The 27917-nt window shown below is 41.2% G+C and overlaps 1 protein-coding gene across 7 annotated transcripts in view; it reads left to right on the top strand.

Moving 5' to 3' along the window:
- The first annotated feature begins 5910 nt into the window (after positions 1-5910).
- KIAA2012 (KIAA2012 ortholog) overlaps positions 5911-27917 on the top strand; it is a 99454-nt gene continuing 77447 nt past the window's right edge. For 4 of the 7 annotated variants that reach the window (XM_070732008.1, XM_070732007.1, XM_070732006.1 and 1 more), the window contains exons 1-5: positions 5915-6633; positions 11208-11384; positions 11543-11674; positions 18711-18980; positions 27339-27507. In XM_070732008.1, the coding sequence (XP_070588109.1) occupies positions 11588-11674; positions 18711-18980; positions 27339-27507 (526 nt within the window). In that variant the 5' untranslated portion in view covers positions 5915-6633; positions 11208-11384; positions 11543-11587. Of the gene's footprint in view, positions 6634-6938; positions 7002-8874; positions 8937-11207; positions 11385-11542; positions 11675-18710; positions 18981-27338; positions 27508-27917 lie in introns of those variants that run through there. The other 3 variants (XM_070732003.1, XM_070732005.1, XM_070732004.1) reach the window with 3 other exon arrangements.

Here is a 27917-nt window from a genome sequence, read left to right as displayed (position 1 = left end):
GGATGGGGAAGGTATCTTCTGGATCTATCTTCAGAGACAGACGGAGAGGGGAGGAGTGGCATATAAATCCAATAAATAAATAAATAAGGACCAGGATGCTGTCTTATTCAAGCTTGTTGGCAGGATTCACATTTCAAAATGTGCTAAAGGGTTCTGTTGAGCTGCATCAGAATATGGGAGTTTATAATATGTGTGTGTATTTGTTTGTTTGTTTGTGCTTATATGCCACAGACTAAGAAAATATTAGCCAGAGATACATACCGGTAATTAAAACAAAAAACAAAAATACAGTAAAATCCTATAAACCAATGTAAGCCTAATTCTACTATACAGTATTACAATGCAGTTGCTGGTTTGATGTAGCAATTAATATACTGGGCTAGAAATTGAGAATTCTAGTCCCACTTTAGGCACAAAGCTGACCTTGGCCAGCCACCCTCTCTCAGCCCTAGGAAAGAGGCAAGGGGAAAACTACTGAAATATTGCCAAGAAAACTTCAGAGACCTGTCCAGTCACCAGGAATCAACCCTAACTTCAAGCAAGACACACACCTTATTTATTTATCTACAATCCGGGGTTTATTATGCAAGCCATTTGCTCTAACATTTTGTTTTGTCTTCTCAGTTTGCAAAAAGAAACATATGGTAGGAAATAAACTGAGTGCATCAGCATGAATTCATTAGTGCACAGGTTAATTCCCAATTCTGAACAACTTTTTTTACCCAAATGTCCAATTTATGAACTTTTGACATTTTAACCTATAATGTATTCTTAACTCCAAACATTACAAAGGACTACTGTACTTGGATAAGACCAGCATGCAGGGAAGTCTATAAAGCAGATATGTTTTCCCCAATTTGTTGGATTACCAATCCCATGATTCAGTTTGTTTATGATTGATGGAATCAGAAGCCAACAATATCTGGAGGGTTACTGACTCCTTGTTTCCTCTTGTAAAAATTCACACATCTGTTGGAAAAATGAAGAACGTAGCAGACGGGAGGTGGGAGGTGTCGGGGGGGGGGGAGAAAGCATGCATTGAGGGATTTTCAAATAAATATGTAAAATAACTTAGCATATACTACTGTAAAAGTAGCTGTGATTTTGGGAGATAATTAAATTGGATAAGAAATATTCCTAATAGGATTTACGTTATCAGATTGGTTAATTAGTTATAGCTTTTAGTTATGAATAATGACCTTCTGTGAAGGAAAGCTATTTATTTAAATGATAATCATTTGAATTCCTGTAACCACTTTCTAAGAAGAATGACCAAGTTCCAGCAATCATACAGTCAATAAATCTGAAGCTTATCTGATACAGCAGTTTTACCTTGGTGGTGCAAAACCAACCTCATGTCATTATTGTCAAGGACAGGCTGTAGGCTGCTTTTGTGTGTGTGTTGTGCTCACACATACACATACACACACACACAACACACACACACACACAAATAGGTAGGTATGCTACATAAGAGCTGTTCTTTCTCAGTGCCAGAGGGTTTATTGTATGCCAATGCATAATTACTGAAATTCTCATAAATTAAGCAGGCTAGGTATACACACACACACACACACACACACACACACACACACACAACTATAGAGAAAGAGACTGAATAAAGAGACCAAATAAAGCAGACACAAGAACATAGATACTGCTGAATGAGTCTTGGAAGCAGAGAAACAGCCTTTTCAAAATATTTGCACGGCGTCCTGTATCAGAAATAATTTTCTGGGTTGCTCTAGGAATTAAATTTCTTTCTCTATATAAACCATACTAAAAGTGAATGTATCTACTATATTGGTAGGGGATACAATACTTAGCAAAACCAAGATGTAATTCTAAGAAAGTGGAAATCAACATATCTTTAAAAGAGAACAAATAGCAGGGTGGTACACTCTCTGTATAAAACAAAATTGGATGCCTGTTTATATTAGTTTCAGTGATACAGGGGGCCAGTAACCTAGATGGGAACATGTATTTAAAATCACTAGGATCTTGCCTCAGTACTGCAAACAAAATTACATGAATATTTGACAATGTATAACTTCTGGAATGGGTACAAAATGGCTCTATAAGCTTCTTGGAATTTACTGGGGAAATGCTTTAGCACTTCAAGTATAAAAGGGCAAGTAAGTTGTGGCTGGAGTGAAGATGGTACTGTACTTTGCAAATAAGGAACAAGATTTCACCCTCTGTGTCCCATGTCTGCAATTATAAATGCTCTTCCATTAAGGAAGCCTGAAATATTTCACTTCTGAACACCAGGGAATGATGAATAAGGCACTTTCACTAACATCAAAACAGGGAAAGCACATATGGCTTTGTGTGCAAGAGGAAGCAACAAGGAGCAGAGGTGTGATTTGTGCATCTGGAGTGTAATGTCTATACAGGGAATTCACAAGACTTCCCCACAGTAAGACGACTGGCGCCTTGCACAGAGACACCTCATATCTCTCAACAAGTTTCTTCTTAAGGTGTTAAGCTGAATTCCAAAAAGCTGCTGCCAGTCATCCAGCTTCCTGTTAATACCAGAAGCCACTCAAGATAAACTCCTGCATTCAGATCTTTTTTATTGCTACCAAATAAAAACATTATGGAAATGTTTATATTAAAAAATAGTTTTGTTGTTCATCATTGAATCAATTACTGTAAATTGTCTATGCCTTACTTATTCACCCCAAACATATATAACACCAAATAATTGTAAGTTCAAAGCAATTATTTTCCCAATGAGCACCAATTATTACAACTATGAACATGCATAATTTCTAATTATATGTATCAGGGTGGGCACCTGAAAACAAAATCTATAGAGGGAAGACCCTCGGTTTAGGTCAAGATTCAGTTATACACAAACAGAAAGTTCTTGCTAACCAACCACAATTGAGGCTGACAATTATGTTGCCCATGCCACAAATGCCAATTGAAAAATCTTATGACCCAGTTGGAATTATGTCATTTCTGCTTCCATCATTAAGCAAATCACAGAGGTCATTAAGTGACTGGGATTTGTTATTTCACTGCCATCTTCTCCACTAATTTTGTTATGAAGCAGTTATGACTATGAGACAATGCAATGGCCATAAATGTGCACCAATTGCAAAACATCCACATGGCTGCAGCACATCTGACAGCTGTAAATATAGCAAAACTGAGTTTTTCTTTTTCAACCCTTGTAATCTTGAACAGAGTGAGGACTATCTGTATACATTTCCCTATCAATTTTTTTCTTCCATTCAATTGTGTCCAATTTTTAGATTGCCTGGGCAAGTCCCTGCAGTTTTCTTGGCAAAGTTTTTCAGAAGTGGTTTACTACTGCCGCCTTCCTAGAGTTGAGAGAAAGTGACTGGCCCAAAATCACCCACCTGCCTTTGTGCCAAAGGTGGGGTTAGAACTCTCACTGTCTCTTGCCTTTCTTTCTTTTGTGTGTGATCCAAATGAATTACAGTACTTTCTTTTTTATCAAGGTTAGCACTTTTCTCTCTCCGCTTAAGTAGAGGGGTGTGCCGACAATAGGAAAATAATTCTTGATATATTATCTATATGTGTGTGTGTGTTTGAGAGAGAGAGAGACCTTGGGCCAGTCACTCTCTCTCAACCAAATTCACCTCAAAGGGCTGTTGTGGAAAAATTAGGGGAAGGAAGTTGTATTGGATATGGTCACTGCCTTGAGTTATTTGTAAAAATAATAAAGGCTGGATTCAAGTAAATAAATACATCGTACTGGCATGTAATATTTGAAAAAATATTTAACTAAAATCTGCAACATATTTATCCCACACAATTATGTTCTATATTAGTTGAAGATAATTTCTTCAAATTATTTCAACACAATCATCCTCTCAAAGTCCATTGGTGGTATTCACATTTGATGCACAATTTAAAACAGTGCTACTAGACTGAAAACTGTTAGCAGTTGCACATTGTTTTAGTCCAGATTTAGTAGCCCTAATTTAAGTCTTTTCATGGATACTGGACAGTACTATCAAAAAAATGTTAGGACTATGTAATATTAGATGACATGTGAGTGACATGTTTGTTTATAGACAGTGTCTTTCCATTTATTCAACTTTGTATTCTCAACCAGTTCAATCTCTCAATAAACGTACATATTTAAGTGTGTTAAAATATGTCTTTACAGAAAGATGTTAGAAAACTTCTCCCCTACCAAATGTGCTTTAGATTGCACCATAATCAAAGTAACGGTTTAGGGGTTTTTTTTGCTTAAGTTCCGTTGAGTTCAACAAACTTAATGTATGGATTAATATCCAGAGACTAAATCGGTGGAAAAAAATACTATATTTTATTTTCCGTCAGCAGTCGTGCGTAAGAGTAGTAGACACAGTGCAGCGAAGAATATACGAACAACGTATAGTTAATTGTAACTTTGTGATCTTTTCTGTTGGATAGGCAAATCTGTAAAAATCTCATGTAACATTACAGTCCTTTTCTTCATTTTACCAGCACGGTGAATTTCCTTTCCTCTAGATTTTGTGGTGAAACGCGTCCACTCAACTATGGGCGCTCTCTTGGGAATTCTCCGTTCTTTCATCGCAAACATTTCGGCGGCCTCTAAAGCCCCACTCGCTTTCTCTCCCTCCGGGCGCCTCAACGCACTCCCGCCCCCGCCGAGCTGCGGACCCTTCCCTATGGCCTCACTCTCCAGGAATGCACACGCTTCTGACTAGCACACAGGAGGAGAAGGCCTTTCTCGTCGTCGGGCCCACCCGGCGAAGACAAAAAACCCTGCAATGGGGAACGGTTCGCGGCAGATGAAAGCCTTATTCCCAGGGCAACGGCGCTAAAGAAGAGTTTTCGGGGGAGGGAGCGAGGGGGACGATCAGGTTTTTTTATTTTCAAGCCCGAGCTAGACCGCGGCTTTGTTTTCCCCCAACCGCCCTGCAACCTTGCAAAGGAGGCCTAACTTTTAACTCCCTTTGTGAGAACCCGGAGGGGACTTCCCACAAACCCCGCTCTCCCCTCCCACTTTTCCCCCCTCCAAAGCAATCGTGAAGGGAGCGCGCTCTCCCTCCACCACTACCACCTTCCAGACAAGACTTGAGCAATATGGGTTTCCATGTCAGCCCGCGGCACACACACACACACACACACACACACACACACACACACAGCCTTCGCCGCAGTCCCAGAAGGCCTCTTCTCCACCCCCAGTGCAAGCGCAGGAAATTGCTCATCGGGAGATCAAGGCTTCCAGGCATGTGTCCCGCAAACGATCGTTTCCGAGGGGAGTCGCCTTCTCCCCGCCAGCAGAGAGGCCGACAGCCGCCCAGGTTCCCGGGAGTTTTTCCCCTCCCAGCTGCCTCCTAAACGTTCAATCACGGGGGTGATTAGTGGTCGCAGCGGGGCGTCCTGAGAAGAAAAGACCCAAAAGGAGGCCTAGTAGCGGTTGCCAAGAAACCGGGGCCTGCGGACGCGCTTAACTCCCGAGAGCTAAGAAGGCAAAGTCGAAGCCCCGGCCGAGCGGGGTGGAAACGATGCCTCGGAAAATCAGCTCTCGCAGCGGCTTCCCCGGACCTCAGATGATCTGGGAAGGGGTACCGTAGTTATACAGAAGGGGGTTCAAGCAGAGAAGCCGGCACCCCAGACTTTTGGGGGGTCTCCATGAAGCCCCCTTCTTAAGAACGCCTTGATAGAATTGCGCGGGAAAATGCTTTACTCAGCGCAGAGTGCTTTACTCAAGATTGACGAAATTTCCGTTCTTTCAACGTGTGGTTTGTTGCCCTGTTGCCTTCTCCCTCCTGAAACTTGGCGCAGATTTGGGCAAATAAGGGCTATCAAATCTGACTGGAAAAAATGGAAGTGGTCAGAAAGGGTGGGTGGGGGAGGTTCTAGGGATGCCCAAGATGGAACCTGGTTTTCCTTTTGGACTTAAAATAAAGCCCTACATTCTAGAATTCTGCTACATTGCCTCAGGTTTGCTGCAGATAGAGACATAAATATATTATGTCCCAAATTAGCCCCAAAGTAGGTACAGTATTCCTCTGTGCTTGGCTTCACTGTCTTCCTCCAGCAGCCCTGGAGACATCTCTTATGTTGCTTTATTTCTTGGACCTACTCAGTAAATGATGATCATATCCATATATGCAGAGTCCAGAGAGGTGCAATTAAGTCCATGCTCCAGCACTAAAAACCCTCCAGGATGGTGCAGGCACCACAGATTTCCAAAGGTTAGAAACTATGAACCCTGGACTTTTGTGATACATTTGGGTTTCCTTCAAGATAATACTTTTCTACAAAAGGTGGAATTTTAGAAGGATCCCAGTATGATTTTACTATGCATGCTGGAACTGTGCGTGTGATTGATAGCCTCTGATCTTGACCTAATAGAATCTCTGCCAAGTTGCCAATGCTGCATTGAGTTCAGAGATCCTGTCATTGTTCCCCACTCTCAATGAAAGGCTTCCCCTCCACCTGAGGTATCCTAAGACAGGAGTCAGCAACCTTAAACCCGCAAAGGGCCATTTGGACCCATTTTTCACAGAAAAGAAAACACCAGGAGCCACAAAAACCATTTATTTATTTATTATTTGAATTTATAGTCCGGCCTTTTCCAGTGGACTCAGGGCGGTGCGCAAAGATAAAAAATCTAAAATTGTTTTATTCAAGGTGAGTAAGAATAATCATTTATGCGAGGCCTGTTTATATTCCCATTTGCAGAAATATATGAAGTTTAGCAGAGTGGTTTGAAAGCCTCATGTAGATTCTCAAGTTATTTCATGGATAATAGACCCACATACTGTATTTCCTATACTACCTCACATAAATATATATTTATACATATATATCTACATATAGAAACATAGAAGATTGACAGTAGAAAAAGACCTCACGGTCCATCTAATCTGCCCTTATACTATTTCTTGTATTTTATCTTAGGATGGATATATGTTTATCCCAGGCATGTTTAAATTCAGTTACTGTGGATTATACCGACCACGTCTGCTGGAAGTTTGTTCCAAGCATCTACTATTTCAGTAAAATAATATTTTCTTACATTACTTCTAATCTTTCCCCCAACTAACCTCAGATTGTGCCCCCTTGTTCTTGTGTTCACTTTCCTATTGAAAACACTTCTTCTAACACATAATGCTAATGTAACACAGTATTATATTAACTAATACAACAGTATGGTTTATATGCTCATTACTTTTATAAATTATTTAATCATTATGTATGAAAATGATTTACATAGGCATAGGCCTTATATGCAGTAATCCAGGGTACTTTACACCAAGATTAGTTAAAACAACAACAACAGATAGTAACCATACCTTCTAATTATTTATTTATTTATTTATTCAATTTTTTTTTAATGCCACCCTTCTCCTTAAACTCAGGGCGGCTTACAACATGTTAGCAACAGCACTTTTTAACAGCCAGCATATTGCTCCTACAATCCGGGTCCTCATTTTACCCACCTCAGAAGGATGGAAGGCTGAGTCAACCTTGAGCTGGTAATGAGATTTGAACTGCTGACATGCAGATGTAGCAGTCAGCTTTAGTGGCCTGCAGTACTGCACTGCTGGTTATGCGCCAGTTGTTCCCATTCTTGAAGCAAGAGGCTCCACTCATTCATGCCCTTGTAATTTCCTGTTTGGACTACTGCAACACTTTCTACATGGGGCTGCCCTTGAACATCAACTTCAGCCGACAGAATGCAGCTGCAGAAATTATAGTGTTGGTTATCTGGCACATATAACAGTTCTTCATTGCACTGATTGGCGGTGCAGGTGAGAGCCATATGAGATGGCTTCTCTACTGGAATGGCCCCTGCTCTATGGATACTCTGTCCAAAAATTAGGATGACCCCAACCCTGTTGGTCTTTTGGAAGATCTTGAAGATTTTCCTATGTGCCTAGGTCAAGGGTCCAAATGGCCATGTTTCTTGGTTATGTTGACATTAGAACATTTACATTGTATCTTGGCTACTATTTTTAATTTATTTTTGTATTATGTTTTAACTTCTAATTACATTTATGATTGTTGACTGTCCAGAGCCACTGATTTGAGATGGGTAGCTATACAAACTATAGCTAGCTAAATAAGTAAATAAATAAATATCCTTGCAGATAACCACTGTTATCAGCTCTTTATATGTGAAAAGTAGGATGGAACCTTATCACTGACATAGAAGATTCTTTTAAACATTGTCAGAAAAAAAAATCACATTTATGAAAAAAATGCCACTGTATTTAAAAGCAATTTATGCAACTAAATCTAAAGTTTACTTTTTTTCATTGTAAATGTCAATTTTGCAATCTACATCTTAGTAAATGCATTAATGGTAAGCAGCATCAGGTATTTTGAGCTGTAAATTTATTTTTCCATTTTTAAAGAACTAATCTTTAATAAAGAAAAAGACATCTAGCCATCCAATTTCTCTGAAATAGATGTGTACATCCAAAGAATATGAAGGTGCAAAAATATTAACTATTTCTGAAATTTAATTAATATGTGCAATTACATGTTCCCAGAATATTCCAGATGTTTTCATTTTAGAACATCACAAAAACGTGTTTTGATGATACACTATTTTGATTGCCTTTTACATAACACAGTGACTTACAATTTTACTTTCTAAAGACACAGTAAAGATACAGTAGAGTCCAATATGTCTGAAATATCTTTTCATTGAGTAAGTCATAGGTTATTGAAACATTACATATTTCAGGATAATTTCCCATTGTTTAGACAAAATGGGAAGTTAATTTCCTTGTTCTTTGCAGAAATGTTAAAGATAAGGAAGTCTTTAAAATATACAAATAAAATTGTTTATCAGTAACAAGTATAAAGGCTAAAATTTGGGTTTTAAAAAAATCTTATAGTGATCACTTCTATTTGTTTTAGGTGTCCCTGAAGCGGAAAATGTCACTTTTTCCAAACTGAGATGCCAAGAAAACATCATAACTGTAACTATTGCTTAAGTGTTGCAACAGATAAATATCCTTTAATGTTAGAAATGTTGCATTAAAGACATAAGTTACATCTTGGCTTTCAAAGTGGTTCACAAAGTACCATACAATATAAAAGTACAGTACTCCCTCTAAACTGGTTCACAAAGTACCGTACAATATAAAAGTACAGTACTCCCTCTAAACTAGGATACACAACCCTATACCTTCACCATATATTGTATATGATTTAGTAAAATGTGAAAAATGAGAGACGGGATAGGTCTAAGGAAAACACAAAAAGAACCATCTCGGGGTCAGGTCAGATTTACTGAACCACACCCAAATTCACGGCTTTTCAGTCTCTACTTACAGGAATGCAAATACTTCAGTACAGTGATGGAGAACCACAGGTGGCACACGGAGCAATATCTGCTGGCACACAAGCCGTTGCCCTAGCTTAGCTCCAATATGCATGTGTGTGCTGGCCAGATGATTTTTGGTTTGCACAGAGGCTCTGGGGGGATAGGGGAGGGCATTTTTGGCTTCCCCGGCTCCAGGGAAGCCTTTGGAGCCTGGGGAGGGTGAAATACGAGACTATTGGGCCCACCAGAGGTTGTGAAACAGGCCCTTTCTGGCCTCCAGAGGGCCTGGGGGGGAGGAAGCTGTTTTCACTCTCCTCAGGCATTGAATTATGGGTGTGGGCACTCGCACGAGCACAATAGCATGCGTGGACACTCTTTCTGCACCCAAGAAAAAAAGGTTCGCCATCACTGCTTTAGTACATCCAATTTTGGGGCTCTAGTTATTTTCCAACGCTCAGCTTTAAAACGCTACCGGCTTTGGAGTCCAGATCACCTTTTTGAGAGTTTGTATGTTGTGTACAGTTTCTAGTGCTGCTTTACTTTGTTACATGAAAGGTGATTCAAAACTCAGCTGAAAGTAGCCCGCTGTACTAATTTTATACATGGCAGCCAGGGAGTAGTTTTAGAAGACTGACATTCAAGTGTGTTTGATGAGCTACATAGGCTTTGGGTGCAAAGACACTGCATAAGGAAAAACAGTTCATTTCCCTACCCTGAGAGCAAGATTCATATTTGTTCTTCTGACAGTTAGCTATCAAAGTTAAATTTGGAGGAATTTTTCCAGCCCTGAGTATGTCAACAGTAATATTTATAAAGTGGGGAACAAAATAACAGCTAAACGAGATGTGCGTTGTATAATTGTTTTAATAGTATAAATAGCTGGTTGTTCCAATAGGAGCTACTTGTTTTGTTTGTGTTACAATGCACCTTCTTCAACATCCTCTAGCACACGGGTATCAAATTTAACCTTGCCATCACATGACCTTTTGTGACTTTTTTCCCCTTTGCGGAGCTGGGGTGATTGTGGCCTACGCATGATGCATCTGGCCCATGGGCTGCCAGTTTGACACCTGTGCTCTAGCACCATGTTTCGCAACCTTGGGAATTTTAAGATGTATGAATTTCAAATTCCAGAATCCCCCATGACAATAAGCAGACTCTGAACCGTAGACATACTCATGATCATCTGGTTAAGGGGCAAGATCTCAGTTGCTACATGGGACATCATAAACTGCTCAGGGTTGAATCCTCTGCTAAAGCATCACTCTTTATAGTAAATTCACACAACTTTTAAGAATTCATTTGAACAGCATCTTTTTTAAAAAAAAGGCAGACACTGTAAAAGCAAGCAGCATTTAGGTTGACCATCCCTTGATGTATCTAATTGTAGTTACCTCCAGAACTCTTTCTATTTTAATCAACCTTTGATTCCCCCTCCCTTTATTAGCTATGTGCTAACTATAACTGTAGCATTATGAATAAATTGCTTTGTAGGGTAGGGCTTGCAGATGATGGGTATAACCACACTGCCTCTTAAATTATTTCTATCCTATCTTACTGTTTTCCAGAAGCTCTGCCGATTTTCAATAATACACATGAAAATATCATTTTTCCTCCTGCAGCTGAATGGGAAATAAATTAGCTTAGCTGCCCAACAAACATAATAGTGTGGAAACAGAAGAGCAGAGTTAATTCTTGAGCAGCACAAAGGGAGGTATTCACTGGCTGCAGATCATATAAAATGCTTCAGTAGCAATAATAAAGAAGAGGAGAGAGAATGGGATGTCAAAAGTTCTAAGAGTTAAAGGATAATGTTACTTTTTGATTGGAGGGAGGAATTTGCAAGGCAACAATGTCTTGAAATTTGATCCTGATCCTTTCAAAAAATCTTTCATTTTCTTTCTTTCCTCCCAACATTCCCTAGGCTGTAGTTTAAACAATTTCCCTTGCTGCCATGGCAACATGAAAACAACCTCAGAGCACAATGAAAAGGAGGGCAGTCTTTTCGTGAATCCTGGGACCAACCAGAACAGAATTAAACAACAACCACCACCAGGAAGAATACTAGAAAAGTAACCTCAAGGGAAGATAACAATATCAGGTTACACTTTCCAATATGTTACTTTTCTAGTTCTAGTTTCATACAAAACTTCTTTATGGATTAATGTTGCTGTTATGAAATTGAGCTATACTTAATAGCATTGTTAAGCTCTAAGTCAAATGAGAACGTCCTATAATGAAATATAACTCTGCTTTTAGAAGCAAAGGGAAGACTCCTGAAGCGGCATTACACTCATCTTAGAAATGTCCAATCTGTCTCTCTTAAGTCGTGGCACTGGGCGGGTGATCAGAAAGAAACGGGAGAAGCTGGAAGTGCATTTTGATCCCCAGGTGAGTTGAGGTTTTAATACAAAAAACGAGTTGCTAATACGAATCAGCTTATGTTTCCCCATACACCACTAAGTGTCTTGAGTTTCTGATCATTTTTGTGCAGAGCCTTAGGATAAATATTAAACAAGAATAAGATTTTTGACTCTTGAAAATAATTCCAAAATGAAAGAAAGATTGTTTTTTTTCTCCTGGTTTTGTTTTGTCTGAGAGATGGGGTGCCTTTTTCTTTTGCCTGGCTAGTATTTCAACACTGGAAGTCTTGTGAAATTATCCTCTTCTGTTTTAAAACTAACAGGAAAATGCCGTATGCTAGAACTTTAGTGATTCCAGAATGATGGACTTTGGTGGTGCTCAGTTTAAACCTTGGCTAGAGAGTTTTGTTTCTTGTCAGTTGAGGATTTCAAGATTCCTCTTTTGCACCAATTGGGGCAATAATGTGGAGTATGATGTTGTATCAGAACTATGGAGAAATCACATTGATTCTGAAGATTTGGTAGATCGATGATAAGATTGGGGTTCCAAAATGGTATAGAGCCTGCACCAGCGGTGGATTGCTCCGGGTTCAGCCTGGTTCTGCCAATTAGTAGTGCCGGTGGCGGGAAGCTCTGCCTACCCACCTGGGACACTTTGTGCACATACGCAAACCGGTAGTAACAGGTTTTAGAACCCACTACCGGCCTGAACAGTCTGGGAAGATAAACAGTTGTATTTTTTTTCTACAGACTGCACAGCTCTGGTAACATAATAATTTAGCTCATTGTAGTAACAACTGTAATAATAACTGGATGTAAGATATGGAAGCTTGCCAAAGAGAGATCTAACCTAGAATTAAGAAGAAATTTCCTGTCAGAATAATTAATCAATATGACAGCTTGCCTCCAGAAGCTGTGGGTGCTTCAGCACTAGAAGTTTTTAAGAAGAGATTGGACAGCCAATTGTCCAGAATGGTAGAGGCGGGTCTCCTGCTTCAGCAGGGTGTTGGACGAGAAGACCTCCATTGTCCCTTCCAACTTGGTTGTTCTGTATTCTACTACTATTAAGATAGGTAGTTTCTTCACTTATTGCTCAATCTTCTACATTCAATGAAATAAATGAATATTTGGATGGAGCGTACAATAGGATCAAAGATCTTGCTAATGTATCAAAATAGTTTATCTATAAGGCAATGATTTAGCAATTCTGCCAAAAAATAGATTTTCCGAATGTTCTGTTTTCTTACTAGCTTTTTGCTTTAGAAAGAGAAATCTGTACAGAGCCAATATGAAATAATTGCACTCTAGATTTTTAATTTTGTTGTTGATGTTATCATCCCTCTGCACACATTCTTCCCTTTTCTCTTTATTTTAATGAAATATATATTTGGCTAACCAGGTAAAGGAGAAATAATGAAAACAGATCAGCTCTTTTGAGCTGAAAAAGAATAAATGAATTTCTTCTTAGAAGTTCTTAACAGAAGGCTTTCAAGTAACATTATAGCTTAAAAAATCTTTTGTAAGCAGGATGATTATAGGATGTAGTTAAATAGTTAAATATGACATTAAATAGTACTATATGTTTATGTATCAATTTCCAAATTTTATTCTGTTTCATCTAATTATAGTGTTCAGTAACACTAAAGAACTGGAAGAGAAATAATGTGTAATAATCAAAGTATATGTTTAGAATGATATATTATTCAGGGCCGGGGTGGCTCAGTGGTTAGAGTGCAGCACTGCAGGGTATTTCAGCTAACTGCTAGCTGTAGTTCAGCAGTTCATATCTCACCACCGGCTCAAGGTTGACTCAACCTTCCATCCTTCTGAGGTGGGTAAAATGAGGACCCAGATTGTTGGTAGCAATATGCTGATTCTGTAAACTGCTTAGAGAGGGCTATAAAAGCACTATGAAGCAGTATATAAGTCTAAATGCTATTGCTATATTATTGATCTTTCAGTCACTGAATTAGTAAGAAAAATAAATGTAAAATTCCCCAGTATTATTTTTCAGTTACAGTATTTATGGTGATGGGAACAAATAAGTGTCCTGTCAAATCCAATGGATATTTACTTTAAACAAATCTCATTATGTCTGGTGGAGCTAACTCTCAGAAAAGAGGGAATATTTTGCAGCTTTCCTATATATTATGATACAATTAGCTAATAACATTTGTTTCTTCTTCATTATGTGCTATGAATATTAATTTTCTGAGCACTTTAAGGTTTTAATTTGTTCTCAGTCCATATAATAAAATCTTTCCTCTGCTTATTATCATTGACAGTTTTCTTTTCTGCTTTTAAGTATTTATATATCAATTTTTCTTAATGTCAAATGCTATAATAGACCAAACTAGTGTACCTTTGACTAAGCAGTTGTATTTATTTTTTTTCTTTTATGTTCTTATGGCAGTAAAATAACTTTATTGTTATGGATTTCACTTTTGAAATTCTTTTTTTTTAATGAAAAAGATAGAAGGAAACTCTAGAATCGAACCTACCTGATAGATCACACATAGGCTGAAATCTTGCATCTTTATTCATACCCTGGCTTATTTTCGAAGTCTTTGACTGCACAATTCATTTATTCAGGAAATCATTCATGTAAGAAATGGAGGAAGCCCAGTATAAATATACTGGACAAGTGGCTGAACTAAATCTGTAAACCCGCTAAGTGTCATTGTCCATAGATATCTCTGATATCCTGGAGAGTTGACACACTACAAGCCCCCATCCCAGAGATCAGTCATGTGTAGAGATGGGTTCATGCTGGGCCATAAACAATATACAGGAGCGGTTCATGCAGGCAAGATCAGATGGGAAATGAAAGAACCTATCACATCACAGCGAGGGTCAAAACAGAACCAGGAACTAAAGAAGTCTGTCAAGGAGGAGTGTAGATTACAATAGATCCAACTTCTCTGCACAAATTATGTGAGCTCTAGAAATACTTGATCCTATTCATTTCTCTTCATTTCAGACAGCAGAAAAGTCAAGAATTCTTCCAAATACGTTAGAGGGTTTCCTTTGATTCTCCAACAAAGAAGTCAAATTTGAAGGGTTGTGGTTCAAATCTGCATTTTTATACTATGCTTACAATAACCAATTAGGAGTAGACTCGTATTTACTATGTCTGAAAAAAGACCATTGGGAGGGGGAACATTATGGAGCATAACTCTCCTCAAAGCAATGCTTCCTTCCAAAGGCTCAGCATAGCTGCTTTGCTTTGTCTTCAATTATAACAAAAGCCCATGTATATATGCACATACATATACAGGAAAAGTGTGTGGGGGTACCCTAGAAACAGCTACACCAAGTTTTCAAGAAGATATAATTCTTCAGGAACTCTTTGGCAGTGCCTCTTCAAATAGCTTTCCACCGTCTCAATTTTAGGCAGTGAGAAAGTATCACATCTTGCATGCTGGGTCAGAACATCAATCAGATGGTGTAGCAGAGGCATGTTTCCATCAGACACATTATTTGGAAAAGACTTCAGAAGCCGCCACTTGAATAGCAATGCTTCATAATGTTATGCCTCAGGACTTCCTCCATAGTCCACAGCGGAAGTCACGAGCCACAGCTAAGTCTGGATAAATTACTACTGGAAGCTATGATGATCCCCTGTGGATGCTGAAATGTAATCCCTCTTTTCTGAGGTTGTAATCTTATGACTCTGTCATCATGTGGGAATTGCAGGAATGGCCTTTGCTAGCTGCCAGCAGCTTCTGGGCCTTCCAAGTAGTCATATGATGACCCCTTCCTTCTCTCATTGGTTTGATGTGTGCAGCCCATGCACAGCTCCTGAGAAGCTGCTTGGGTTCTGCTTCACTGATCCAGAGAAGCTCAAGCTGAGACACCATAACTGTCTCCAGCTTTATTATTATTATTATTATTATTATTTAAATAGTAAATAAATAAACGCCCTAGAGGACTCCAGGGATTGCTTCCAAATTGTAAATTTTAAAGTGGTCATACAGGACAGGAGAGTAATCCTTCTTTAAATACAATTGAATAAAATTTAGTTATTACTATTACTTTGTGGGGAATAGCTTTCAAGATCCTATTTCAAGGCTTGTATTGCACCAATTTGAATTATACCCTCCCCACAATCCAATTCAGTGGTTATAATAGAATTTGTTTGCTTGTTTGTTTGTTTGATGTATCCAGCTGCAGTAGAACCCTAAATGGCTCACAAGCAATAATAAAACATTTTTATAAGATCCTCAAAATCCAAATTTAAAATCTCCTATATCCTCCAAACTTAATGTACCTTCCAAAATCCAGAAAGTGTGTGTATGTGTGGGATTGAAATGTCACTGGATGACAACCATTCCAATATACAGTGGTACCTCTACTTATGAACATAATTGGTTCCATAACCAGATTCTTAAGTAGAAACGTTGGTAAGAAGAAGCAATTTTTCCCATAGGAATCAATGTAAAAGCAAATAATGTGTGTGATTGGGGAAAACACAGGGAGGATGGAAGCCCTGTTTCCTCCCAGGATATTCCTATAGAGGCCCCATGAAGGCTTCTCCCCATCTTTTCTGGCCCTGTTTCCTCCCAGGAGATTCCTAGAGAGACCTCACAGAGGCTTCTCCCTGCCTTTTCTGGCCCTGTTTCCTCCTAGGAGATTCCTAGAGAGGCTTCACAGAAGCTTCTCCCTGCCTTTTCTGGTCCTGTTTCCTCCCAGGGGATTCCTAGAGAGACCTCACAGAGGCTTCTCCCTGCCTTTTCTGGCCCTGTTTCCTCCTAGGAGATTCCTAGAGAGGCTTCACAGAAGCTTCTCCCCGCCTTTTCTGGTCCTGTTTCCTCCCAGGGGATTCCTAGAGAGGCCCTACGGAGTTACAGTTTCGGAGGCTCGGGTTTGTAAGTGGAAAATGGTTCTTGAGAAGAGGCAAAAAAATCTTGAACACCCGGTTCTTATCAAGAAAAGTTCGTAAGTAGAGGCGTTCTTAGGTAGAGGTGCCACTGTAGTATGAATGTATTTATATAAGCTTCCTATCCCTTCATATCCATTTTATTAGATTATTTCTGTAGTGAATAGTCTCAAACTAAAGCAGATATTGGTGATTTGATATTATCCAGATATTTGGTTATTTATATCAATCTTTCATCCAAGCTAGAAGCAAAAACTTCTGGAGGGTATTAGGTAGCTAATGTCTGCTTATGGGGATACATTTGATTGTCTACTCTCTTTATCATATTGCTTTAACTCCGTCTTTCTCAAATAGTGGGGCATGCTGTGTGCTCCACCAGGGGCGGCATGGAGCGGTGACCCCGGGGGACATGTGTGGTCCCTCCCAATCTATTCCTCTAGATGGGGAGTGTTTTTCCAGTTGCATGCTGCTTCGAGCTCAGAAGAAAAGGTGGCCAGGCGGGTTGGGGCGACTGTGTGGGTTCTTGTTCTTGGCGGATGCCATGGTAGTCATGAACGGCGTGGTGAACCTGCTGCTGGACAAAGAGGAGCATCTTCCACAGCTGGGCGAAAGCTTCAGATGGCACCCTAAAGCCTCCTTCCACACCATTTGCTGTGAGTGCCCGGCAGAGGCGGCGCTTATAGGCCAGACTGGCGACCCTAAAACATCAGCTTGATTAAGCTGGCCTGGCCCCATATCAAAAGAGGGCCCTAACCACAGTAGCCTATGCCTGCCTAACCAAAAACAGCCTCCACTGAATTCAGTGTGACTTACTCTCAGGTAAGGGAATAGAGCAGCCTTCCCCATGCCAATAGTTTGCTTGCAGCTTATAAGAAGTAAAATAATAAATATTAACACTAAAATTCCTTTGGGGCCCAGATCGGAGAGTTGGGTGGGGGGATGCAAAATGTTTACTTCTTCCTGGGGAGGGGGGGCGTAACAGAAAGTAATTGAGAAGCACTACTTTAACTGAAGAGTTCTCCACGCCCCAACCCCCTTACTTATCTATTCTACTGTACTCATTTGGGAGGAGGAAGGAGATTCATATAAAATGAAATGTTTCAAAATAAGAAGAGAAAGCAGTTTTGTCAAAGATGCTGCTGGCATAATTGGAAAATTCATGAAAACATCTGCTATGCCATCTCACATTTTATTAATGTGATTGAAAAATCCTCTTCAAATGGCAGTTGCTAACAATTCTCTGTGTGTGCGTGCATAAGTGTGTGTGCACACATGCCTTTGAGCCAGCCTTGATTCTTGATCACTGCCAGAGCAAATCCCTGCAGTTTTCCTGGCACGATTTCAGAAGTGATTTGCCATTGCCTCCTTCCTAGAGCGGAGAGAAAATGAGCCAAGGTCTGCTTTGTCCTCCGAAGGGCTCGAACTCAGACTCACCCACTCACTTATGTACCAAACTGACTGTCAGCAATAGAACTGCCCTGTGCGATATGTACAAACAGAAAGTTGTATTATGAATGAAGGTGAATATAGAGGTTTTGTCTTCTGAGCTTTTGGACTCATGCTAGAACCTATCTTCAGGAAACATCTCTTGTTCTTGGCAGGCACCACGGTAGTCATGAACGGTGTGGTGAACCTGCTGCTGGACAAGGAGGAGCATTGTGTGTGTGCTGTTCTGTATGTGGTATTTATATGATGACTGTTGTATGTGGCTTTTTAGATGCTGACTGGGGTGTATATGCTGGTGGTAAATCAGCACTCCTGTTGGCTGACAAAGGGCTTGTTTCCCAGGCTTCAATCACTTCTTTGGTTGTTTTTGTGCCTGCTCGTCCAACAATCTTAATAGTTGCAAAGTTGAATATTTCAAGTACTTAGAGGGCAAAGGCTAGACAGCACAAGCAAAGGACAGCCAAGGACTCAAAAGTCAGCCATCAACACACTCCAGTCAGCATCTAAAAAGCCACATAAAATAGGCACCATATAAACATCACACACAAAACAGCATACACATTCAAGCTTATCTTCAAGTTCCTTGAAGATGGGCTGCAGCACAAGTCCAAAAGCTTGGAAGGCAAAACCTCTAGTCCCAGTGCCTGACCCAGACTGGATTCTGCAGAAAGTTGTATCGAATTTTTGTTTCTAAAATCCATTCTGTTATTGGATCTCATCCTCCTTTTATTCATATTAGGATGACCTGAACTGGATGTCCTATGAAGGCCTTTGCAATGTCAACAGACTACTGGATCATAGGAACATCATGAAGGAGTACTGGGGCCTGTGTCCCCCAAAAACATATAGCACAAGAAGAGGCACACTCTTTCTCTATTCGGAAGATATAGCCAAATCGTGGAAATGGAAATTGCAGCAAGGATATCAGAACAAAAGCCGGACATTATGTGTAGATCTTCACACACTCCGAGATTTGGCACGGGCTATCTTAGTATATGGAAGCAAACAGGTATTGTCCATATATTTCAGATATATACATGTTTAATTAGGCTGATGGCATTTATTTAAAACATTCATAATAATAATAACAACAGAGTTGGAAAGGACTTTCGAGGTCTTCTAGTCCAACCCCCTGCTTAGGCAGGAAACTCTACACTATTTCAGACAGATGTTTATCCAACATCTGCTTTAAAACTTCCAGTGTTGGGGCATTCACAACTTCTGGAGGCAAGCTGTTCCACTGATTAACTGTCCTGACTGTCAGAAAATTTCTCCTTAGTTCTAAGTTACTTCTCTCCTTATTTAGTTTCCACTCATTGCTTCTTGTTCTACCCTCAGGTGCTTTGGAGAATAGGTTGACTCTTTCTTTGTGGCAAACCCTGAGATATTGGAAAACTGCTATCATGTCCCCCCTGGTCCTTCTTTTCATTAAATTAACCATGCCCAGTTCCTGCAACCGTTCTTCATAGGTTTTAGCCTCCAATCCCCTAATCATCTTTGTTGCTCTTCTCTGCACTTTTTCTAGAGTCTCAATATCCTTTTTGCATTGTGACAACCAAAACTGAATGCAGTATTCCAAGTGTGGCCTTACCAAGACCTTATAAAGTTGTAATAAAGCCTTAATTTTTAGTATTCAAGGCTTGTTGCCTGTCTTTCCGAGGGACTGCCACCTCAGTAGGTTACTGTAATGTCTTGATATGAAACATTCGTCAATAGGAGAGGCTCTCTTAGAGAAGCCCTCACATTTGGAGGCCATTAGTGGGGCACCAGGGAGAGCTATTAGGGAATGCATTTCCCTTAACGAGCTCACTCAGCTCCCCACTTAAGAGAAAAAAAATGTAATTTATGATGATTTTTACTTCTTTTATCAGATTTTACATTAGGAATGGTAGCTTTGGGCAGAAAAGTGTTGTGTGTATCAAATTAACATTAATAATAGCAACAGGAGCAGCAAATGTCAATTTCACATCTAATTAAGCAAGAATCACTTTCATGGGAAAGAGGTAGCTGTGTATAAACACATACAGGTTACGTTCCAAGACCTCTCGCGATAATCGATTTTTCGCGATATAGTGGAAACACCATCTGCGCATGCGCGCCCTTTTTTTCCCATGGCCGCGCATGCGCAGATGGTGGAGCCGGTGGCTGGGGAGGTGGATTCGCCGCCCCCACCAGCCCTTCCTGCTCTGGGTCAGAGCCGCGGAAACCTTTGGCTCGCTGAGGCTGCGTCTGACCCCCTTGAAGCAAGGCTCCAAGCTCGCCTGCCGCCGCTACGCCTCCGCCGCCTCAGCCACCCCCTCTGCTCTGCAGGGACTTCGCATGCCTCGCATTCTCCTCGGCGGCGGCCAAGCGGCAGGTTTACAGTAATGGGAGACCAAAGGCGAAAAAAGAAAAGAAAAAAAATCCCCAAAAGAGAGGGACAAGAGGCAGGCACAAAGCGAGGGCACAAGGGGAGCTGCCCGGCAGAGGTTGCTTTTTTTCTTCTCGTGGGCAAGTGGAGGGGGGGTAGAAGGAAAGAGAGAGAGAGAAGAGTGGAAGGAAGAGAGAAAACCGCAGACGTATTTTTAATTTATTATTTTTTGAAAAATTGCGGTATAGCGTTTCGCGAAGATTGAGATCGCAAAAATCGAGGGACCACTGTATTGCTTCGTGGCTTGCTTCCCCACAAATGTTTTTAGAAGTATCTTTGGGGAAAGTACTTTGACTCATGGCTTTGTGAACCCCCTTGTTCTGCCCAGAATTAGGAGTCTCGGGTTTCATGAGAAGACAATCCAGCTCAGGCCTCTGTTTATACATTTGGGAGTTTGAAACAAATGCCCTTCAACGGCTCCTTTAAGTGAGATCTCAGACAGTTCAGGAATCCCTCCAGATGCTTCAGCTAGTGGTTGCCAGAAGCATTTGGCATATCTGAATACATTTCCCTTCCAGTCAACTCTCTGTTGAATACTCTGGGAAGAGATCCATTCAGAAATACTGTCCAGCCCAGTGCAGACACCATGCCTCGACTGCGGACAAAAGACGCCTCTAAAATCACTGCCTGTGGTACGAGTCCATCAGTGTACCCAAGCATTGCATCCGTCAAAGATTAAAGGAGCGGAAAAAGAGGACTGCTGTGATGAAACAGATGAAATCCTGTGCCGATTGCCACCAACAATTAGAGTCCAGCAGGGGCACTCCAGGCGCTTTCAATGCACGCTGCCATAAGAGAAGGCGGAAAATTAAGATGGAGCATAGACTGAGATCAGGCACAGGGTTGTATTCTTACCAGGAAATAGTCTTAGGAGGCTGCATTTCCAGGGCTTCCCTTTCAAAACTACTCTTGAGTCTTCCAAGATGTGGATGTGGGTATAGAAAATTACTGCTTTTCTAAATCAATGACTGACATGGAAAACAGTTTTGTTTTGTTGATTAATTTATAAAATATATGATTTACCTTCCCACTTGCAGTATGTAAGGTATGGAGAATTTGTTTGATGCCGTGTTGTATCTATTTTTTTTAAAACCCATTCCCTCCCAAAAAGGCGTATTTATACCTCATAGTAAAAGTTGTGATCTATGTAATACAGCCTGTAAGTTATTGATCTACCTCGGTCAGGAGAAAAACTTGCACTGGATATAGCAGAGATGTGTCTTAAATAATGAGTTGCTATACCTGAAATCTACTTCAGAAAGACTGACTCAAAGGTTATCTTTAGAGCAGTGTTTCCCAACCTTTTTTGAGCCGCAGAACATTATTCATATTTTCAAAATTCTGTGGAACACTGAGGGGTGGGGGTGGGGTGGGGGGGGGGCTAAAGAAAAGTTTGGACAAAAAAAAAATCTCTTCCTCCATTTCACTCTATTTCTCCCTCCCTCTTTCTCTCCCTTCCTTCCCTTCTTTCTCTCTCTCCATCCCTCTTTCTTTCTTCCTCTCTTTTTTGCTCTCTTTCTCTCTCCCTCCTTCCCTCCCTCTATGTCTTTCCCTCTCACTCCTTCCCCCCTCTCTTTCTCTCTCTCTCTTGCTTTCTTTCTCTCTCATTCTCTCTCCCCTCCTTTTTCTCTCTCTCTCTTTCTCTCTCGTTCACCACGCCGGCAACAGAGAGAAAAAGAAAGTGAGAGAGCCGGAGAGAGTGGAGGGAGAGAGCCGGCGGCTGTTGTCTTCGCCTCCGCCAGCCGGCTCTGCAGCTAAGAGGCAGCAGCGATCAGCCCCCTCGCCCTCCCAGACGTCCCCAGCGCCCAGCCATGCGCCGCCTCCCGTTAGCCCGGCTGACTTTTCCCTGCTGCCGTTTTCTCTTCATGGCGCAAAGCCACAGTCACGGACTCCCGGATCGCTCACTTCTCCAGCCAGCAAGCCGGCTGCCGGAAAAGCATCGCACTTTTTCAATGCGCGGCGCTGTCCTGGGCAGATGGCTTTGCTGACTGGAGAAGCGAGCGATCCGGGAGTCCGGGACTGTGTGGCTTTGTGCCATGAAGAGAAAACGGCTCGGGCAGCAGGGAAAAGTCGGCCGTTTTCTCTTCATGGCGCAAAGCCACACTGTCCCAGACTCCCGGATTGCTCGCCCCAAGGCAGGAAGCGGCGGCGGAGGAGAGGGGGCAGATCGTGCCCCAAGACAGGAGGCGGCAGCGGCGGAGGAGAGGGGACAGCTTACGGGGAACGGTGCTCACAGCTGTCCCCCGGCTACTGCCAGATGCCGCTGTTTCCAGCGTTTTCCTGCTGGGCCCCAAAGAAGGAAGGTGGGAAAAAGGAGGTGCGAATAATGAAGCTCTCCTTTTTCCCGCCTTCCTTCTTTGGGGCCCAGCAGGAGAGCGCCGGAAACAGCTGCATCGGGCAGTAGCCGGGGGACAGCTGCGAGTGGGAGCTCCAGGTCCGAGGCACCGGCGGTCCGGCACCGGCAGCGCCCCGCCCAACTGGAGCTTCCCTAGGCTTCGCGGCACACCTGGCTGTGTCTCGCGGCACACTAGTGTGCCGCGGCACACCGGTTGGGAAACGCTGCTTTAGAGGATTGTGAAGAATTTTGGGGCGGGGTGGGGGGGAGATTTTGCTAAGTTGCCTATGGAGGCAGTGGTAAACAGATGCTAATTCCAAATGGAGAGCTGAAGTAGCACTACCCAATTATTCTGGCCTTTTCTCCTTAACAAAGTTTCCATTAAAAAAGCGAGGGAGGAAAAATTAGGAAAACATGGGAATGTTACATATGTCAAGTGGAGCTCCATAAATCAGTGAGATTTAGTGTTAAAAGCAACATCCAAAGCTGACATCCATAATAACATTCTCCTGGACTGCCATCCTATGTCATTCCTATGAGTGACATCCATCTGGAATTGCGAGTTGGGTTTAGGTGTCTCTTCATTTTCAAGAGAAGGAGCTGAAAACAAGATTCTTTGAATTCAGCCACAACCGTAAAAGGAAAACCTAACTTTTTTTTAATATGCATCCATGCACCAAAAAAGGAGCAGGGCTACAATCATCTGTTCACAGCCATCATCTTGCATTAGTTTCAGTTGAAAATGCTCTCTTTGACCAAGTATTTTAAATGGCCCAATTTGAAACATTTAAATTAAATATGGTTACATTCTAAATGGTTAGCCACCGTGAACATGAATGATAATGAGACGAAGTTTGAAATAAACTAGTAGTAGTGCTAAGCTCCTTCTGCATTAAACTGTTACTTACTGGCCTTATTGAAGATTTGCTGCTGAAACCATAAAGTACTGGAATTGAAATGCCTATACAAATACCCTGGAGCGCAAGTGTATAAACTGAAACTTGAGAACTGAAAATAACTGGCTGATACCAAAGAAAACAAACAGGTCTACGCATGTCTGCTTTGACTCACTCCACTTGAGTCCTTTCTTGAACAAAGCCCCAGTACATGCTAGAAGTAAGAGACAAAGTGGCATTCAGCTCAGTTAGCAAGCAAGAGTTTTTGTCAACTCTCTGCTTTTCAAATCATGATTCATATGAAAGGGGGGATAAGGGGACTGAAGAAGAGGAGGCCTGCCTTACAATTTGGCGAAGGGAATTTGAATCAGGAAACATATTTCGTGAAGTACCTTGAGATTTCTCAGACATTAACACCCTTGAAAATGTCCAAAGATACTTCACCAGAAGAGCCCTTCACTCCTCCACTCGAAATAGAATACCCTATGAGACTAGACTTTCAATCCTGGGCCTAGAAAGCTTAGAACTAAGACGCCTTAAACAAGATCTAAGTATTGCCCACAAGATCATATGCTGCAACATCCTGCCTGTCGGCGACTACTTCACCTTCAACCACAACAAAACAAGAGCACACAACAGATTCAAGCTTAATATTAACAGCTCCAAACTTGACTGTAAAAAATATGACTTCAGTAACCGAGTTGTCGAAGCATGGAACTCATTACCAGACTCCATAGTGTCATCCCCAAACCCCCAACACTTTACCCTTAGATTATCTATGGCTGACCTATCCAGATTCCTAAGAGGACAGTAAGGGGCGAGTACAAGTGCACTAGAGTGCCTTCCGTCCCATCCTATTGCTCTCCTATATCTCCTATACCTTTCTTCTATTCCTATATCTCTTCTTCTATTCTTTCATTGTTCACAAGTACATATGACATGATCGTCGTCAATAATGTAACTTCCGTTCCCACGTATTCTTAAGACTCAATGTTAGCATGCCGTACCTCAGTCAGTGGTTCCTAATGTGGGGCAATTTGATTTTTAATGGGGACAATTGGAGCCTTATTTAAACCAGGTTAATGGCCTTTTAGGCTTCCTCCATGTGAATAGGAGTTCAGTTTTTGAATAGTAAGAATTATATATTATGGGTGGGTGGCCGGGATTTTAAAGATGCTTAGCTGGGGCATGGGCAAAAAAAGATAGGGAACCACTGCTCTAAGAAGTAGAGTTCGTGTGACGTGACAAGGTCCATTGCTTCCTAGTTAGGGAATTGAACTTCATAGTAATGCATTACTGATGGTTAGTGCTCCATCGTTGGCCCAGGTCTTGTATCAATCCAACATGGTTATGTGTAGGAGGGAACTCCCTGCTTTTCTAATTGCTGTCATTTTGTTTCTCCCTCTTGTTGTCTCAGACAGAAAACAAATGGCACATTAGGGGTGGAGAAGAAACAAAGTGTTAGCTGCCAAAAAGGAAACCTTTCATGAGTTGAAAAAATAAATAAATTAAAAAGTTGCAGGGAGAAGCTTTTTTATGCACTATGAAATAAGCACTTCCTAAAAAAAGAAAAGGTTAGGAGGGCCTATCAGCATGAAGGTCATTTTACCCAGCAGCTGACATTGTTTTATTTCCTTTCAACTTAAAGTCGCTTTAGTCACTTTAGAATCACTTAAGTGAGATGATAACTTTGATAAATAGATAAAGTGGTTTTGAGTCATAAAAAATATTTTCTTCTTTTCTCAGCATTACTCCAAGAATTAAAGTACATTGTCTGTAAATACTACTTTAGGGTCTGCACTATAAATAGTTCCCCTATAAGTCTACAATAGCTGGGCTGATAGAGTCCACAAAAAACCCAGGGGCAGAGGAGAGCAAAATAAAGTCTTGTGTTCTTCTGAATATTTACACCCCAAATATGGGAGGTTATTTCCCACTATCAGAACTTACATTTCCTCTTTACTATGAGGATTCCCCATCAATCCTCCAAGGAAAGCAGTCATTCACTTTCACAACTTTGTAAGACAGTCACACTACAGAAACCAAAAGGTTACATCCATTTATAAATGTCTCTGGAAGTTCAGCAGGAATTTATCTAACCAGGATGCTGGACAATTACCGGTGCTTCTCCTAATCCAGTGAGATATGCATGCAGAGACCCCTACAGGCATATTTATAAAATCCCCACCTGGACCTGGATTTTCCAGGGAGGCTAATTTACTTATTATTTATTTATTAAATATATTGGGCAACCATCTTACTACAAGGTATTCCTATGGGAGTCCCTTCTCTCAAAAGAGAGAAAAAGAGCAATTTTCTGGATGGAATACTAGGTTGTTTTACAATGGCACAGAATTCATTTCAAATAAATTTGAAAGTATAAAGTATTCTTGCTTTGTTATATAAAAAATTGCAAATCTTTCAAGACCAATTGCAAAGGGCTGATTATTCTCCAGCTATTAGCCAAAAGGCAACATTCAGAATTGATTTTTTTTTCAGTTCAAAATACACTGAAAATTCAATTATTATTATTTTTAGCATGTGCTGCAAAAGTCATGTATACAGTAATACCTCGTCTTACAAATCCCTCATCATACAAACTTTTTGAGATACAAACCAGGGGTTTAAGATTTTTTTGCCTCTTCTTACAAACTATTTTCACCTTACAAACCCAAGCCGCCACCACTGGGATGCCCCACCTCCGGACTTCTGTTGCCAGCGAAGCGCCCATTTTTGCACTGCTGGGATTCCCCTGAGGCTCCCTTCCATGGGAAACACCACCTCTGGACTTCCGTGTTTTTGCGATGCTACAGGGGAATCCCAGCAGTGCAAAAATGGGTGCTTTGCTGGCAACGGAAGTCTGGAGATGCGGTTTCCCAGTGAGGGGAGCCTCAGCGAAATTGCACCATCACAAAAACACGGAAGTCCAGAGGTGGGGTTTCGAGGACTTCCATGTTTTTGTGATGCTGCAATTTCGCTGAGGCTCCCCTTGCTGGGAAACCCCACCTCCGGACTTCCGTTGCCAGCGAAGCACCCGTTTTTGCGCTGCTGGGATTCCCCTGCAGCATCACAAAAACACGGAAGTCCGGAGGTGGGGTTTCCCAGCGAGCGGAGCCTCAGGGGAATCTCAGCAGCACAAAAATGGGCGCTTCAGCTGGCAAAAAGGGTGAGTTTTGGGCTTGCACGCATTAATCGCTTTTCCATTGATTCCTATGGAAACATTGTTTCGTCTTACAAACTTTTCCAGAACCAATTAAGTTCATAAGATAAGGTATCACTGTACCTGGCTGCTTTCTAACCTGCTCTTAAAATATACAATATGCCTACCTTCACACTGACTTGGCTCTTTGTAGTTTTCTATTACTTACTTATTTAGTAGCATCTATATGATGTTCCATTCTGAAAGAATTCTGAGCAGCTTAGGGTTTTTATTCAGTAAGAAGGTTAAAAATAAGAGCCAGTGCAACAAAATAAACATTAGCAATTAAACTGAACACATGAAATTCTTTGGCATTTGAGAGCACTCAGACACCCCTGAGCCCAACCCATAATGAGGCTCTCTCCTTTATCTATCTGTCTGAACCACCATATTGTTTCCTTTCTAATTCAGGGAGCTGGCAATACTTTCAAAGAAATGTTGGGGGGAAATGAATAAAATCTTTTGTTCCTCAGTTTTATGTAGAGGCACCCATTTTAAGCTTTTGATATTTTGTTTGTATATTAAAGCTGTGGCAAGATAAGAAAGGAATTGCTCAGCAGCCTTATCTGTACTTCCTGAGAGATTCAGACTGTGAGATGGACAGATCGATGAGACCAGGCTATTCAGCAAAGAGGTACCTCCTCAAACTCTCCCAAAGCTGGGATCCCGGTGTTTTGCAAAAGCTTCAGCATGCAGGTTAGTATTATAAGAAAACAAACCCAAGTTATTAAGATAGCAATTCTCACCTTATCTGATGAAACAGAAAAAAAAATGCTAGAAAGTATATTTTCAGATCAGTCTTGACCTTCATTACAGAATCAATTCCAATAAATAGAAGAAAATAGCATTATGGACCTCCAGTGGTGATATCAGCATGAACCGGAGAAAAGGAACAGGGTTCTGTTTTTAAAGCTTGAATTTTCCAGCCAGGAAGCCTTAAAAATGCACTATCAATCCCAAAGAGATTGATAGAGAAAAAAAGGGAAACTTCGAGGACCTCAGGAGAAAGGCAATCCCTCTGAAGGTTCAGGGGGATTGCTCGACTCCAGCAGGGAAGAACCCATCTGAAGTGTCTGCATAACAACCGCCGGCTGGCAAGCCGCGCT

This window comes from Erythrolamprus reginae, chromosome 1 (genome assembly GCF_031021105.1).
Source record: "Erythrolamprus reginae isolate rEryReg1 chromosome 1, rEryReg1.hap1, whole genome shotgun sequence".
NCBI lineage: Eukaryota > Metazoa > Chordata > Lepidosauria > Squamata > Dipsadidae > Erythrolamprus > Erythrolamprus reginae.
The sequence above is the reverse complement of the archived record's forward strand: the minus strand, read 5'-3'. Positions and strand labels throughout refer to the sequence as shown.